General features: G+C 44.4%; 1 protein-coding gene across 2 annotated transcripts in view; it reads left to right on the top strand.

Moving 5' to 3' along the window:
* The window catches only part of SPTBN5 (spectrin beta, non-erythrocytic 5), a 2,054,098-nt gene that overhangs the window by 325,776 nt on the left and 1,709,782 nt on the right, over nucleotides 1–18,540 (top strand). For both annotated transcript variants that reach the window (XM_078659643.1, XM_078659644.1), the window contains exons 16-17: nucleotides 2,229–2,381; nucleotides 4,823–4,953. In XM_078659643.1, the coding sequence (XP_078515769.1) occupies nucleotides 2,229–2,381; nucleotides 4,823–4,953 (284 nt within the window). The remainder of the gene's footprint in view (nucleotides 1–2,228; nucleotides 2,382–4,822; nucleotides 4,954–18,540) is intronic.

Below are 18,540 nucleotides of genomic sequence, written 5' to 3' on the forward strand. Positions count from 1 at the left end.
AAGGCTTTCGATGTCCAGACCAATCATTAGTTATTTCTGGGGATCAGAGGGCAAGTCCTGTAGAGTTCGTAGGACATCCTTGGTATCTTTCAGGTTTGTTTCGGTGTCCTGAATGATGGGCCTCAAAAACGCACCTGCAAACCTAGAGAGAGGTTCACGGATCGAACCTATGCCAGAGACAATGGGGCGTCCTGGTGGTTGGTGCAGATTTTTATGTATTTTTGGGAATGGTATAGAAGTAAGGGGTTACTGCATGTTTGTTGGTCAAAAAGTCACTTTCTTTCTTGGAAGCCCAATCATGGGCCAGGTCCTCTACCATGCTCCAGATATGAATTCTTATTCTCTCTGTGGCGTCTCTGGTCAGGGTTTCATAGTTTTGCGGATCACTCAGCAGGCATTCTGTCTGATACGCCACTTTGGTTTGAATAACAATGGCTCCTTCCTTATCTGGTGGTTTTAGGACTGAAATGTCATTTTCTAAGAGTTCTTTTATTTGCCTGTATTTCATCCCTTGATGTATTGTGAAAAGTCTTGTTGTTATTAGGGTTTAGTTCCCCTATTTCTTTCAGAACAGCCTTTTTGAATGTTAAAATCTCAACTGGAATGGAGGTTGCCAGGGTGTGAATGATGACTTGTTAATGGGCCTTTTTTTAGGTGATGGATTGTGAGAGTGCAGGCCACTGAATATCGAAACCACAATCTCGATGGGACCCCATATTGAGTACCCAATATTAAAAATAAAATATCGACAGGTAAGTAAGCCTAGGTTTTCTATACCTAACTCCACATATGAGGTAAATACATGTTTAAGGTATGTAAATGTGGAGTTAGGAATAGGAAATCCGTGCTTTCCTATATGCACTTATCTTTTGTTGTCCCCCCCCCGATATTTTGTCCTTGATATTCTTGTACCACGATATTGTTGGTGTCTTTATTCAGTAGTGCAACTGTTGTGAGATGGTACATCGAGTCCCAGATTAGGTTCCAGCTGGAGTTAGATGTCTAACAGCTAGATTCATCATTGTTAAATCGGCTCGCAAAGGGCCAGATTCTGAGAATCTGACCCTTTTCGAATGCAATTTTTGCATTTGGGATTCATCATCCCAAATGCAACGCTAATTGCGAAATCACATATTTGCGAGGAATTGCATTGAAGGAATCTCTATTTGAGATTCCTTAAATGCAATTTATTAATCATTTTCTATTTGCGAATTCGCTATTTCTGGCCGCTATTTACCACGAAGTCAGACTTCGTGGTAAATAGCGAAAACTCAGAAAAATGCACTTTAGTGCATTTTTCTAAGTGGTATGTTACACACACACATGTCCTTTGGACATGTGTGTGCGCAACATCTGGCTACATTTACATTTCAGGGGTGCTACAGGGTGTCCTTTGGACACCCCTGGTACCCTTGAAATCCCATCCTTATTTGCGATTAGCAAATTGCTAATCGCAAATAAGGAATGACTCCCCATTCATTCCTATGGGCTTTGGGCCCATAGGAATGAATGGGGAGTCATTCCTTATTTGCGATTAGCAATTTGCTAATCGCAAATAAGGAAGCTGTAGAAATCGCAATTAAAATTGCGATTTCTACATGAATCCCGTTTTGCAAGTCCTTAATAGCGATTCCTTAATAATCGCTATTAAGGACTCGCAAAACTGGACAATGATGAATCTAGGGGAAGTCTCATCAGTGGTCATTCTGCTGCTCTGGCATGTTTCCCGTGGGCTGCAGGCGAGGGGTCTGGTTTCAGGCCTGGATGAACTGCCACGAACCAACCATGAAAGCCCCCATGGCCCCATGCTGCAGTTTGGAGCTGCTTTGAACATTTATGTTTTGCTGATTTTGATTTGTGATCGATAAGATACTTGTAAGCATTAAATAGGGGCAAAGTATCATAATATCATAACCCAAATGTATTTTGTCAGATATATTCTGACCTAAATAATATATACACTAATGTCACCTTACTGGAGTTAATTATAAAAAATCTACATCCAATGGTTTAATATGTTTGTAACGATATTTAGGACACAGTGTTTCTGTCACAGTATTTTTTGTTGACTGGATTCTGGAATACAATCTAAATAGCGTCTATGAGTGCACAATCAGGAAGAACGTCACCAATTACCTTGGATATGTTTGTGTTTGTTGCTCGAATTCTGACTTGGAAGCTTTGCACGCGCTACAGGTGACGGTGTCTTTTCTTGTATCCAATCATAGCGCCGGAGAAGAGCCCTTGAAGAGGTCATAAAGCTGCACCGGTTCTACGGCTCGTGCCGCGAGTTCCAATCCTGGATGGACGACAAGGAGAAGGTTTTTCAGACCCTGACACCAAAATCCGATAATGTTGATGTCATCCAGCACAAGTACCAGGTACTAACAGCACTGCCTTGGAAAGGGTACACATTGGTGTACACATTGGTGTGCGCAATCAGTGAGCGCGTCCTAGGGCACCTGAGAATACTGGAAGTGAATTTCTCCACAGAGAGCAAATTGCTCTAGAAGATTCCTACCAGAGTGCGTGGTTGCTGTCTTGGAAAGTGACACACACAGGGTAACCGAATGAAAAACAAATGTTTTGAAGGCACGTAGGCTGCTATTGAAATTGTAGCCAAGGGGAGTCCCAGGCCTATCGCCTTTAACCTCCCAGCCACTATGTAAATAGTTGAACGGAGGCAGGTTAACTCCATTCAGAAAGAAGTCTCGATACCTCCGTCAGCAGCCATGTAAACACCAGCCATGTAAAAAACAGTTGTCAGTACTCTCCGTTTGATTTTCATGTAATTTGATGGGGAAAAGTGAGGATAGTGGTGACAGGTCGGAGCTGGTTGTAGCGCCCGTCTCCCCTCCTGAGGGTTCCAGGAATCTACGACTATGCCCCCAACCGATCGATCAATCAACCGATTTCTAAAATGCACAAATACTCCAAAGAGTGTCCCGGAGCACGCAGTACTGGCAAGAGTATCTTTGAGGTTCACCTTGTGTCGAAGGGTTCTTGTGTACTCCAAGCAAGGTAATCCTAGGGTTATTGCCATGGTGGTTCCGGTCCCTGGACACTAGGGTAAGGGTGTGGACCCCCTGCACTTGGGTGGATCCTCGCCACAGCACACTAGGTACAGGTTGGACAAGATACTGCTGGCACCACCATGCCGATGTCCAACACAAGCCCCTTCATTGTCCCACCATAGACCAGACACCCCTGCAATGGAGCACAATCACAGTGGTGGGGGAATGGCGGGATGAGTGTGAGGTCTAGTCCTGGGCGGAGGCCGTGCCTCTTCCCAGATCTAAATGATGGATACTCTCTCTTGTTATTGTGTATAGGTAAATGGCCAGGTTTGCATGCCACTTGGTGCTAAGAATAGTTCTGATTCGAAGTACTGCTAATATATTCATATAGGCTAACTAAGGCAGAGGGGAAGCGAAGGGATAGAATCACTGTATTTTTTTAGGTATATGCCAGACTTACTCCTGGAACTATTTGGAATGTTTCTCTAGTTACACGATTCAGAAATCGCAAAGTCATAATGTCCAAGTGCACATTTTACAATATTTGTGCGCACTGTATGCATTATCCAATCATATGTCCTTCAAGGTTTCTAGAAGTGGATGTCCAACGAGGGGGGCAAGGCCAGAAGAGTAGCCAAAAAACCCGCAGTGCAAATTAGATGATCAACGAAAAAGTTATAACTTTGGATGTATCATGTATGACATATCCGTTTTACGATTATTTGAGCACCCACAGGAACCCAGTCTAGTATAGAAAGTGAACTAATCAATCACATTTGTCAGAAACGTTAGTAGGAAGGTTACCAATTACGGATTTTTACATGAAAAAGACAGTACTAACATTGTTTTTAAATACTAACTTGTCCTTAGCATATACACCTGCACCGTATGCCTTGTTTACAATACACCAAGTTAGAGGGATGCAAATAAACAATATGCAGGAATCCCATGTGAATATTCATGCACATATCAAAATGCTGTATTTAGGCACTCCTAGCAAACGCATGTACATGAGTACACAGACTGTCAGTACGTTTTCCAGAGTTTGGCACCAGCACATAATTGTCAACACTGGCACTTGTGACAGTCTTCCATAAGGTGGCGCTGTCTGGCTAATGTATAGAGGAGCACAACAACAAGTAAATATTTATTTAACATTCATTAGAAATGACTATTACCTGCCCCAAGCTATTCTTATGTCTTTTGAGGCCTGAAATAGTCCGGATTGTTACACTTGTAGGGGTGTGATGGTTAGTAGTTGCGTTGTTACTATTATTGGCAGCATGGCAGGCTAAATGTGTGGTTCAAGCTGCAGGGGCCACCCGGTGACAGCCCTGGCACTTATTTACAAATTAATCATAGCAAACTGTAGCACAGTAGCTGTGCTGTGTGGCATAGTTTACATATCTACATTCTTATCTTTGCGAGTCTGTCCCTACCTGTTTGCCCAGCACCACAATTGGTTGTTAGAGCAATAAGGAATGGAAAATAACGTTTTATGGTGCCTAAATTAGAAACTTTGCCACAGCTCCTCCAAGGTATTTTATTCTAATCTAGCTAGCTGTAGGTTTTTAGGTTTAACAAGACTGCCAGTAAGCCTAGCGATAAAGAAAGATGAATTAAAACGCCAACAGAATAAATGGGAGACGAAAAGGAGTCCAGAGGAGGAAGTGTGTGTGTGTGTGTGTGTGTGTGTAGGGGGGGGGGATGCTACTGTCGTAGAACACATTGAACTGTCCTGTTGGTAGTGTAGCCTGAGTCTGCCTCGGAGGACGTTTCAGGACTGTGTGTGTCACTCTTTGCAGAACTTCTTGACCGAGCTGGCCGCTGGGAAGGGCCGCCTAGAGGAGATCAACCAACTAGGGGAAGAATTTGTGAAGAGCGGCCCGCAAAGACAGGATGAGATCCGAGCTCTTCAAAAACAGATTAACCAGAGGTATGTGACACAGCTTCTTCCATGAGGGCCCTAACCACTGTCAATTGTTCTGCCATCAGTGAGACTCAAGGTGAATTAACAGCCTGCAGCCAGGACCTATACAATCTATAGAATGCTGTCTCCAGGAGTAAGTAGCAAAGAGAAATCAGTTAACGACTAATTAGTTCTTTGGGACACGGATATTATGATGTTAAAACATTTAACCCATTCAAGGCAGAACGTTCTAATATAAAAATGGAGGTACAGAAGGACAAACATTGCACTGTTGGAGAAGATCAACTTTGCCAGCCATTGTTGCACCTCTTTCCAAGAATGATATGTTCCGGGTAGATGCCTGCGAACCTCTGGGTCCCGAAAACTTGTGATAAACAGATTCAGGAGAACCAACTGGGGAGGTTGTAGGTTTGTCATTTCAACTGCTGCCAAGGAATGGAATGCACTACCTCTTTCCATTAGAGTAATCCCAGATCGCCTTCAGTTCAGGAAAAACCTTAAAACATTGCTGTTCCCTACGTAAACTTTTCTCTCGATCTCCTCCTTGAACTTAGCGCCTTGATACCTCCTAGTAATTGTTTGCGCTGAATAAATCCTTTTAACATAAAATAATCTTTACCACTCCATTGTTCGAAAAGATACTCAGAATATTCCCTTGTTCTATTATACTTCATGCATCCTTATCAAGCTAGGCTACCTGAAGGCAAGAGCTGCTTCAACCTGCCCAACAAAATAGAAAAGCAATAAGGCAGTAAATGTTGAGCTTTGTGCCGAAAAGCTGCAACAGCCATTATTGATGTTTGGCGTTGGTCAATACTTTTGATTTTAATAACATTTGTTTGTTCTGACATTCACAATTTGTTCCTCGCACTGTAACATATAGCATGGGTCAATAGGGTATCCCACTTTAGCCATTAATTACTTCTTTGTGGGTGACAGCATTCTGCTCTTGCAAAAGGCATACATCCACATAAGGAAATAGTTCCCTCCAATGCCTGGGACTACTGTGGCAATGTGCGCTTTTTCAGTTCAAAAGCTATTTTGGCTAGTAGCCAATGCTTGTTTTATTTTACATTATTTTACATTGGTCTTGGATAGCTCCCCCACCCTGTTGCACCACACACATATTTCATTATTCCTTTATAAAAACACCTGAAATGGCCATCTATGCACGTGCACTTGTCTGCACACATGTAGGTCTAATGTTTTTTTTTTACTGTAATGAAAATCATTAAATGATGGACACCTTTGTGTTCACACGCTCATTTATACGCACATGAATCGACAGCCATGTTTTAATATTTTTTACTGAAATGAAAACTATTAAAAGATCAACATGTATAGAATATATTCATGCACATTGGTGGCCATCTTTGCATGGTTTTAGAAAAGTGAAAAACATTCAAAGATGTTTGCTCATGCATTCGTACACATGCATGTTATTGCATGGTTTTTGCAATACTTTATAACAGAAACCATTTCAAGGTAACAAGCCATGCAAGTGCATTGATGTTTACAAACAAAATAAGCATTGGTACAGCTAAAAAGTTGGCAGCCAATGACAGACCTGTTGCCTTTGCCAATACATTTGGTATGTTATAAATGAATACCTATAACTTGGCTAATAAAATTAATATAGTAGAGAATGAAACATCTTTTCTCAGTGTTCTGCTCTCCAAAATTACTTACTTTGTTCCTCGTGTTTTTTATATCTTTGATGTTTTTTCTCAGCATCTCTCTCCAAATATTTAAACGAGGTTACAATTTAGGCTCAGTATAAATTCAGTGTTTGCTCTAAAGGTGCTTAGTATAATGCAGATTCAGCAGTGTGTAACTGATAGAAATGTTTAAATAGAAACAACAGTGCATCACGTGATCGGACGAGTCTAACATTTTTTAACCACTGAAGTCAGACTGTCAATATGTCTCATGTAAGGAAATTCATGGGTCAGCTCCTCAGTCCCACCAATTTTCACGTGAAAATTAGGGTACTTTGTGAATATGTTGTTACCATAATAACAAAAAGCATTGCAAGATATACCACTATGGTCACAGGAATAAAAACAAGCATTTGCAATGCAATCGGTCTCGCCTCTGGGACCTTGTATGTATTTAGCTATGCAGCACATTAACCTGGGTGCTGAAACATCTACTGTTTTTTAACATGGAGGGAAAGTAAGCACCAAACTGCGTGACACGCCAGGTATGAGATCACATGGAGAGAAATATTGCCTTTCAGCTGGAAATGGTATAGTCCAAAGCTCTGTTTTTAATATAAAATCAGGGCATTGGGTGGTCATATCACTTAAAATACAAGATTTGAAAAAAATATTGTCTGGAGGTGCTCGAGAAAGACAATTTATCCAGTATTGGGGTATCTTTCCTATATTCACATGCCTGAATCATTCCCCGTCGTCGAGGCGGGAGTCCCACGGTAAAAAATACCATAGCAGTGCCTAAATTTTTTTTGTAGTAGGCTGTAAAAGACTAAAAGGCCTAACTAGGCCCAAAACTTAGCAGCGTATCTACCTCATTATGTAAAAAGACCTGAATATGGTCTCAGGCATTCAGCTGTCCTCACCCTCTAGAATCTTCCCAGCCCAGGCAGTTCTCCTCAGATTTTCACCGCACTTCGTGTTTAAGGGAGTCTCCCTGAGTGCCTACTCAGTTTTGTCTCTTTTTTTCTTAAAAAATGTCTGAAAAGAAGGCTCTTTTCAAGGTTTGTGGAGCCTGTAATAAGAAGAGGGTCCATGTCAACGACCAGCACTCCGACTGCATCTATTGTCTACACCCCTCACATGTGGTGAAGGATTGTAGAATTTGCCGTACTTTCCCTACTAAAACTATCAGGGATAGAGAGGCAAGGGTTCTTTTATGGTTACAATCATCTTCTACAGATGATGAGGACAAGGCCTCTACCTCCAGCAAGAGGGCCAGATCCAGGGAGGGCTCTTCTCCTGAGAGAAAGAAAAAATCTAAACCCTCTCAGAGACCCTCAGAACCCTCAAGGAGCACCTTGTCTCCATCAAGACCGTCCACTGTGAGTACAGCCCAGACTAAAACTATTTCTCTGTTGTCTCCCTATACTACGACTTTCACTTCTGCTTCTTCAAACTCTTCTGTTACGGTCACCACTTCGGCTATTACTTCTCCTTTGGTGTCTGCAAAAATTTAGTCGTCGTCTATAAAGACTTCGTCGACGAAAAGCCTCTTGCCGTTGACATCCTCGTCGACTAGCCCGTCGACGACGGCTCCATAGACGTATAACCCTTCAGCCCCGCCGACGAAGATGACTAGCCCGTCGACGACTGTTCCGTCGACGAAGACACCATCGACAGCCTCGTCCACGAAGGACTCGTCGACGAAGACCCCATCGACGGCCCCGTCGACGCAGGACTCGTCGGCGAAGACACCATTGACGGCCCTGTCGACGAGAGGCTCGTCGACGAAGACTCCGTCGACGAGGGGCTCGTCGACGAAGACACCATCGACGGCCTCGACGACCAAGGATTCCTCGACGAAGACACCATCGACGGCCCCGTCGACGATGACATTGGTATCAGCAGTACCGTCGACGACTGCTCTGTCGACGGAAACACCATCGACGATTCCATCTACGGCGATTCCGGTGACGACGCCGCATTCAATAACAAGCTCGTCGTCATCGTCCTCTGCAAAAGCTCTAACATCAGCTCCACCTTTGCTTCATACACCTCCAACGAGAGTGCAGTACACCTGTTTCCAAATGAAAACTTATCAGAGACAGGACTACTCTCACATTTCTCCACTTTTACCTTCTCACATTTTGGAGACATATGTGGAGGATGATTCTTATGATGAAGAGGAAGATGAAGGCCCTTTTGGGGTTGCCGGTCACCCTTCACAATTGCACATTAAATATCAAGAAGAGGAGGAGGACGATGAGCAAGAGCCTTACGGCCATGTGGACTTCTCAACGCAACATCATTCGCATGACTCAAGACCTCCACGTTCGGAGGACTCAGGTCATCTGCCACCTACTTTGATACAGGACTTACAAGCCATGCTGGCAGACTATCGCCAGAGATTTCCTCCAACTCCAGTTACACCTGTTGTGCCGCCTTTGCCGGTTGAGATGCTAAGGCCTCCTACACCGCAAGCCTCTTTATCACCAAGGCAGGACACTAATCCCATTCCACAAGGTGACACAGATACCTCTTCTTCTGACGAGGCTGATGGCAGGGAAGAGGGCGAGTTGCCAGATGTTACACCTACTGATCTGTGGGATGATTATGTCATTCCCATGCCTTCACCGTCTACACCGCACCCGTCAGATTCTCCGCCGGAGGATATTGGCGGATTTCACAACATTATGCAACGTGCGGCTACCAGGTTTGAATTACCTGTCACAGTGGAGCAGTCTGGCTGCTTTTTACACGACTTTAAGGAGGGATATCGGAGAATGACCAGGGCTATCCCAATAATTGACTACATATGGAAGGAGGGCCTCAACATCATGAAGACACCTGCTTCCATTCCGGCAGTCCTTCCAAGAATTGAGAAGAAATATCGCGCGCCACTTGATACTCCATCTTGTTTATTAGGACACCCTCGGCCGGACTCAGACATTTCTCAAGCGGCGCAACAAAGGTCCAAGAAACCTTCAGCTCAGATTTCCACGCCACCTGACAAAGAAGGCAGGAGACTGGATGCAATAGTAAAGAAGTTCTCTGCAAATGCAGCAGCCTCCATTAAGGCAGCTAATTCGTTAGCAATTCTGTCCCGTTATGACGATTCCTCGATCTGATTCCGGAAGATCGCCAACAGGAGGCACGTAAAATTGTACTTGAGGGAGAAAGGGCGGCATAGGAGATCATTGATTGTGCCCTTGATATATCTAACACCAATTTTGGACAATTAGCGGGAGCAGCAGTCCTCAGACGTCAAGGTTGGCTCAAGGCTACCTCCTTCAGACCTGAGGTCCAAACGAAGATTTTGAACATGGCGAATGATGGGGATTCACTCTTTGGCAAACACATTGATGATGCTTTGCTGGCTATCAAAACAGATACGGACACTGTCAAGTCATTAGGTACCCTGCAGTACAGAAGGGGATCCGTTAGAGGAGCGCGAGGCCGTGGTTATTTCTCCAGAAGGAATTATTCCAACCAGCAAAATCGACAGTACCAGTCACAGTGTAAGCAGCCGTACTATCAGTCATCCTACAGGCAGCCTCCTTCGGGTGGTTTCTCTTGCCAGGGAGGTAAACGGCGCTCAAACAATCAAGGGCGTAATACCAACAAGCGCCAATGAGCTTTCTCGGACGTCAGTCATTCATCCTCCCCTGCCCGTGGGCGCCAAGATTTCCGCCTTTTTTCAACAAAGGCGGAGCATAACTTCGGATCAGTGGGTCCTGGATCTTGTCAGGAATGGACACACTCTGGAGTTTTTGCAAAAGCCACCAACAGTGCCGCCCAGGGGTCCCCCTCCCCCTCATCTTCACTTATTGTTCAAAGAGGCCTTAAAGATGCTACACAAGAACCCGATAGAACGAGTTCCCTCTACTCGGAAAAGGAAGGGGTTTTATTCTCGCTTCTTCCTCGTAGAGAAAAATTCAGGAGAGTGGCGTCCAATTTTGGATCTGCGCAAGCTCAACAAATATCTGAAGAAACAGAGTTTTCGCATGGTAACACTAACAGATATTCTGAATTGTCTCAACAAAGGGGACTTTATGGCTTCTCTGGACCTGGAAGATGCCTACTTCCACATCCCTATCCATCCAAAACACCGCAAATACCTGAGGTTTGCAGTGGCTGGCGTCCATTTTCAATTCAAGGTGCTACCATTCGGCCTGAAATCAGCACCGAGGATTTTTACCAAGTGTGTAGCCCCGGTAGCGGCCATGCTGAGGTCTCAGGGAATGCAGGTGTTCCCGTACCTCGATGACTGGCTCCTAAAAGGACCATCAAAGAACTCCATAAAAGAAGCAGTCAAGAGTACCCTTTCTCTGTTCTCCAATCTGGGACTGACCCTCAATGCAAACAAATCTCAACTCCAACCCCGGCAGGAATTAACTTTTCTGGGAGCGGTGTTGGACACACGCCAGTGCAAGGCGTTTTTGACTCAAGAGCGGCAAATCAAACTGTTAAACTTGGCAAAACAGATATTTGCAATACGGTCTCTTTCGGCCCGAACATTTGCTTCCCTTCTAGGGATGTGCTGCTCATCTGCAATCAGTCTCATCCCCATGGCAAGACTCAGAATGAGGCCGCTGCAGGAGGAATTACATCGACAGTGGAAGCAAGCAGACGGGTCGTTCGACGACCGCATAAAAGTTACATCCAAGATGAAGCAAGCCCTTCTTTGGTGGTCCAAGAAACACAATTTGTCACCAGGTCTCACATTTCTCCACGACATACCGGAGTTCACCCTGACAACGGATGTTTCCATGGAAGGTTGGGGAGGTCACCTCCAGGACCTTCAGATTCAAGGGCGGTGGTCTCATCAGTATCAGCAGAAACATATCAACAGCCTGGAGCTGGGAGCCATTTTTCTGTCCCTTCAAGCCTTCCTTCCGCGGATTGAGAATTTGTCAGTCCTGGTGCGCACAGACAACACCACCAGCATGTACTATATAAACAAGCAGGGGGGAACAAAATCTCTTTCCCTCTTGCTGGAAGCTCAGGAAATGTGGGAGTGGGTCCTACAACACGGGGCATATCCTTCAGAGCAGAACATGTGCAAGGTGTCCAGAACTCTCTAGCCGACAACCTCAGCAGGATTTTCACAAGCTGTCACGAATGGGAACTCGAGCAACAGCAAGTGGCGAGAATCTTTCAAACATGGGGCACACCAACTCTGGATCTGTTTGCTACGCAGCAGAACCGCAAATGCCTGTTTTACGCCAGCAGGTTTCCTCAACAGGGATCAAGGGGAAATGCCCTTTTAATGAGATGGTCCGGAATATTTGCATACGCTTATCCTCCGATCCCACTCATTCCGAGGATACTGCAGAAGATGAAGAGGGAACATTGCACTCTCATCCTCATTGCTCCCCGTTGGCCAAGACAGTATTGGTTTCAGGAACTCCTTCAGCTCTCCCAGCAGCCTCTACTTCGTCTCAAGCCGACAGTGTCGATGTTAACGAGAGAGGGAGGCCAGATCCGACACCCGGACCCTCAATCGCTGCACTTGCACGCCTGGCTCCTGACTTCCTAGAGTTCAAGGATCTTAACATCTCCCTAGATTGCAGGGCGATTCTATCACAAGCCCATGCGCAAAGTACCATCAGGACATATCGTTTTAAGTGGAAGCGTTTCTGTTGCTGGTGTGGAGAAAATAATGTCCATCCACTCCAGGCTCCACCTGAGGACATCCTTCCTTATTTACTGTCTTTAGCTAAAGCAGGTCTGGTTTTCTCGTCCATTAAGGTACATTTGGCGGCGATATCCAGATTCAGAAAGAGTTGCAACAAACCATCATTATGTTTATCTTCATTGGTCAAACAATTCCTTAGGGGGTTATTCAGAGCTTTTCCTCCAGTTCGCCCCCCCCCTCCGGAGTGGGACCTCAATATTGTTCTATCTCAACTGTTAAAGAGGCCTTTTGAACCCATTCACAGGGCGGAGCTGAAGTTCTTAACTTGGAAAGTGGCTATTTTACTAGCTCTTACTTCCGCCCGCAGAGTCAGTGAGATGCAAGCCTTCACGATCACACATCCTTTCTTACAATTTTCTAAGGACTTTGTGACGCTTAGAACTAATCCAAAGTTCATCCCGAAGGTACCGACCCAATTCCACATCAATCAGCCTGTCAAGCTCAGAACTTTTTTCCCGGACCCTAAAACTCCGGCAGGAAAGGTATTACATTCCTTAGATGTGAAACGCTGCCTTAAGTTTTATCTTAAAAAAACAAAGGACATACGCAAATCTAGTCAGCTTTTTGTTGCTTATGGCCAAGCCACTGTGGGTCAAGCTGTAACAAAGGCGACTATAGCTAGATGGTTGTCATCTACAATTCTCTTCTGTCACGAAAAAGCTAACAAACCTTTAACAAGAAAGGTTAAAGCGCATTCCACCAGAACGATGTCAGCGTCGATGGCCCTTTTCGCTGGAGTGACGCTGGAGAACATTTGCCGCGCTGCTACGTGGAAAAGTGTACACACTTTTACGAAGCACTACTGTCTGCAGTCGGCAACTCATGATGACACAGCGGTTGGAGAGGCGGTGCTGCGGCATCTCCTTCACTAAGGTTAGATTTCTTATATATGTATTTCATTGCACTGTTCTAATTTTTTCAAATGCTGTCCTTTTCTATAATGTACTATATGAAGGTTTTTTAATGCATATGTTATGTTAACATGCTTGTGCTCTATAACCTTCCAGGTTGTGTGGGGATGGTTACTTTTTGTTTTGTCTCCGGCTTTCCTCTAACGACAGGCATGATGTCACTGCTTGATACTCTGATTCAGGCATGTGAATCTATGAAAGATACCCCAATACTGGATAAGAAAACAAGTTACTTACCTGTAACTACAGTTATCTAGTATTGGTATCTTTCATAGATTCACATGCACCCAACCTCCTCCCCGGCAGGGCAGTTCTTTTTATGGATACTTACTTCTCACTTGTGTTGGGAAAATCTGAGGAGAACTGCCTGGGCTGGGAAGGTTCTAGAGGGTGAGGACAGCTGATTGGCTGAGACTATTTTCAGGTCTTTTTACATAATGAGGTAGATAGGCTGCTACGTTTTGGGTCTAGTTAGGCCTTTTAGTCTTTTCCAGCCTACTACAAAAAAAATTTAGGCACTGCTATGGTATATATTTTTACCGTGGGACTCCCGCCTCGACGACGGGGAATGATTCAGGCATGTGAATCTATGAAAGATACCAATACTGGATAACTGTAGTTACAGGTAAGTAACTTGTTTTCTTCTATGGTCTGGAATCTAGAGAATGCTAAAGTGATTCTGGTATTTTACTGACCTCTGCTGCATTTTTTCTATCAAGAAAGTTAAATAGAGGCAGTTGCCTGAAAAATTTAAAAAAGAAAGTCCTGCAGCAGAAAGCAATTCTGGTATTTTACTGACCTCTACTGGTCGTTTTCTATCAATTCAGTTAAATAGAGGCAGTTGAACAGAAAAAAGTCCCTAAGTGGAAGCAGACAAGTTCTAGGGCTGATCTCCAGAGCCCACAAAGTACATACACATATAAGTATATACTAAAGTATATACAAGACATCTCAAATGCTCGACCTAAAAATACATAAATCCAGTCTCAACAGAATTTCTAATATAGAAATAGCCAGATTACAGAGGGTCTGTGTGCTGACCGGAAAATAACATCATGTGTGGAATTTAGATAGTAGGTTTTAGCTTTGTGTAAGTGGGTATCTCATATTGATGAACTGTAATAGATGGATACTACTCCTGAGAGGCAAGAATTTCCGATGACTGATTACAAAGCAAAAGCTCAGTCTTTGTATTGTTAATGCAGTGCTAACTGCCGTTCAACCAGTTTTAGATAGCACTGTATAGCGAATGGAAAAGGGACATGTATTAAAGAATTGCGGTGATAGATGACTCTTGAGGCATACCACAAGTCACAGGACACCATTCAGAAGTAAAGTTGCCCCAGTATTGGAACTTTCATAGATTCCTATGCTTTGTATCATTCCCCGTCGTTGGAATGGGAGTCTCGGTAATAGAAAAAATACCATAGCAGTAGCTACAAAAGAGAAAGAAAGGCCTAGGCCTCATCTCATTTTGTAGCATATCCACCTCTTTTTGTAAAAGAGACCAAAAACTGCAACAACCAATCAGAGAAGCCTCACCCCATAGAACCCTCCTGCGAGAGCCTCAGAGCCTCAGATTTCCTACCGCACATTGTGCTAAGGGAGTCTCCTCTGAGCTCTGCTCAGTTTTTTCTTTCTACAGCTTCAAAATCAACCTTATTTTTCTCAAGATGTCGGATAAGGAGAAGAAAGCCTTGTTCAAGGCTCGTGCTACCTGCTCAAAGAAACAGCTTTATGTGGATGACAAGCATACAGATTGCATTTATTGCTTGTACCCGGACCACAAAGCTACAGAATGTAAGATCTGCATGACCTTCTCTACTAAAACATTGAGAGACAGAGAAGGAAGACTTCTGACCTGGCTGCAAAAGATGAAGTCTAGAAAGGAGGTCATTTCCAGCGACAGTGAAGATTCCTCTTCGGCTTCCTCTTCAAAAAGATCTAAAAAGGGGGTAGGTCTTCCCCTTCAACATCTGATGAGCCTCCTTCTAAGACCTCTCAAAAGACCGCTGATAGGTCTGGTAGGTCTAGTCCCCGAAAATCTCCTCACCTACGTGCAAAGGAGAAAGTGGGATTGGTTTCTGAGGTGGTTTCTTCTCATAAGGGGTCACAAGGGCCTTCTGTTATCTCTCGACCTACTGGGAAGCCAAAAGGTTTCAAAAAACCTGTTTCCCTACCTCAGGAATCGAAGTCTGACAAGAAAACCCGCTTGTCGACGGTGACATCTTCAGGTACGTCGACGACGACGGCGAGAATCCTGCAAACACCCATTTCTGCCTCGTCGACGGGACCGTCGACGACGGCATCGACAACGACAGCCTCGACGTCGATGACTGGACCATCATTCTCTTCATCGTCGACGAGATTAATATCCTCGACAACGATGACGCCGACAGTGGTGTCGACGACGACGAAGATAACTTCGACGACGACGATGACAATGACGACGACTGCTTTGATTCTGACGACGAGCTCGTCAACGATGCTGTCGACGATTTCATCTCCGTCTATGGCGCTCTCGTCAACGACTACCCCATCGCCGATGCCGATGACATCGACGACGATCCCGACGACGGTGACTCCGTTGATGGTACAAAAAGTAAGAATTTCAATAAGAATTTCAATAAGAAGACGCCAGATAACACCGGACATGACGTCCTCACGAAGGGTGATACCCTTGCCTCCTGCATTACTTTTAGAGGACGATTATTCAGAAGAAGAGGATGATGAGGACGATGGTGCATATGGAGATGCTTACAGTCCATCACAGCTCCAGGTAAAATACCAGGATTCTGATTCAGATGGATACTACGAAGAAGTGCGTCAACCTCCTCCCAGAGAGAGGAATCAAGAGCAATCTCATCAGGGTATGGTTTCTATGCCCTCTTCTCTGATAACTGATCTGCAAATTATGTTAATGGACTACAGGAGAAGATTACTACTAACTTTTTAATTGTTGGTGATCTTAATATCCATTTCAATGACAAATCCTGCCCCATTAGCTCCAACTTGTTATCGGATTTAGCAGCTCTGAATATTACCTTGCATAATTCTGGCCCTACTCATAAGGCTGGTAATTTACGCGACCCAATTTTATCTAATCTTGATACTGTAATTTGTAAGCCTCCCTTACCCGTCCCTTGGTCTGACCACTTTATTGTGGACTTTTCCATAACTATTGACCAGCCCTCTAAATCCTCTACAACAGACACCGAACCTAGAGTGACCCGTAATTGGAAGAATCTCGACTCTAACACATTTAATTCCTGTCTCTTGAACTCTATGCTCCTTACCAAGGTTAGTAGCATTGAGGAGGTGGATATCATTCATAACTGGCTTACTTCTGCTGTCAATACCTGTCTTCCTTATCGTAAGCAGAAATTCAATTTACACCACCCCCCTGCCCCTTGGTTTACAGACTTACTAAAAAAGGAAAAAACTTGCTGTAAACACCTTGAGCGGAAGTGGCGGTCCAATTACGACCCTTACAGTACAAAGCTGCTTTAGCAAAATATCATTCTCTTTGCAATATAGCTAAAACTGAATATGTCAATTCGACTATCTTAAATGCCCAAAATCGCCCAAAAGCCCTTTTTAAGGTCGTTCAGGAACTTTCAGGTGCTTCTTGCCAGCCTAAAGCCCCTTGTCTGAATGAAGCACAATGCAATACCTTAGCGGACTTCTTTGTTTCCAAGATCGAGACCATATATGCTGATTTCGGAATTCCCAATCCTACCCCCTCTCCTTTGGAGCAATTTGTATCTGCCACTTCGTGCGATCGCGAGTCGCCTGAATCGCATATCACTGCCTGGGACCCCCTGAATCTTTCCACACTATATGATATTATTGGCAGTATCAAATCTGGCTCCCCTTTGGATCCTATCCTGCCCCAAATTTTGCAAACTCTAGATTCTTCTTCCCTTAATCTTATTTTGGATTTACTTAATACTTCACTTAGAGAAGCTAAGGTCCCTAACTCATGGAAACATGCTATGATTGTACCCTTGTTGAAGAAGGCCAATGCAGACCCCAAAAACCCCGCCAACTTTCGCCCGATTTCCCTCCTTCCATTCTATTCTAAGATTCTGGAAAAACATATAAATAAACAACTCACCAGTTAGATTGAAACTCGAAACATTTTACACCATTCACAGTCTGGCTTCCGGTCAGGCTTTTCAACAGAATCTACACTTTTGGGAGTCTCTGAAACCATTCGTCATCTGGTGGACAGAAGGGAAACCGTGGCACCTATTTTATTAGATCTAAGTGCCGCGTTTGACATGGTTTCCCACCCCATCCTTGTTAACACTCTAAAATCCTCTGGCATCACTCATTCCGCCCTTAGATGGCTTGCCAGCTTTTTGTCTGATCGGACGTTCCAAGTCTTCTCTGCTACATCTGCCTCCAAAATCCATAAATCAGTACATGGTGTTCCCCAAGGTTCCATTTTGAGCCCCCTTCTTTTTAATTTGTATGTCACACCACTGGCTGCCATTGCGGAGCAAGCGGGGCTCTCCATTTATTCATACGCAGATGACACTCAGATCATCTTTTCACTTTCCACCAGTCATCATTCTACTACATCTTCCCTCTGTTTAGGATTCAACAACATTGCCTCCTGGATGCACGACAATAAGTTAAAACTGAATGGAGGGAAAACAGAACTCCTTCTGGTTGGCCAAAACACCGCCTTATGGGGGCCCTCCCATTGGCCTGCTCAAATGGGCACCCTTCCTACGCCATCCAAAACTGCACGCAACTTGGGCATCATTTTTGATGACCAGTTGTCCATGAGGCAACATGTGGTTAGAGTCTCCTCTATCTGTACCACTATTCTTAAATGGTTGAAAAAAATCATTTGTATGCTTCCGCTGGACACCCAGAAAACCGTAGTCCAGGCTTTAATTACATCTCGCCTGGACTATGGTAATGTTCTTTTCCTGGGGGCCGGCAAAGAGGTTGTCCGCAAATTACAGACGGTCCAGAACATGGCGGTCCGTCTGAAATGCAAACTACCCAACAAGTCTTCCACTTCCTCTTCTTTACGCAGCCTTCATTGGCTTCGCATTGACAGCCGTTCCAAGTTTAAGGCACTCTGCTTTGTGCACAAAATTAACACCAGTAGAGCACCACACTATTTGAGATCTTTAATTCATTCTTATTCTCCTTCTCGCACCCTTCGATCGTCCAACCAACACTGGCTTCAGATTCCCAGGATCAGGAGAGCCAGAATGGGCTGTTGCTCCTTTGCTTTTCTGGCCCCGTCCCTGTGGAACTCCCTCCCTTTATCTCTTCGGATTGAACCTAGCTACTTAAAGTTCCG

The sequence above is a fragment of the Lissotriton helveticus genome, chromosome 9 (genome assembly GCF_964261635.1).
Source record: "Lissotriton helveticus chromosome 9, aLisHel1.1, whole genome shotgun sequence".
In the NCBI taxonomy this organism is placed as follows: Eukaryota; Metazoa; Chordata; class Amphibia; order Caudata; family Salamandridae; genus Lissotriton; species Lissotriton helveticus.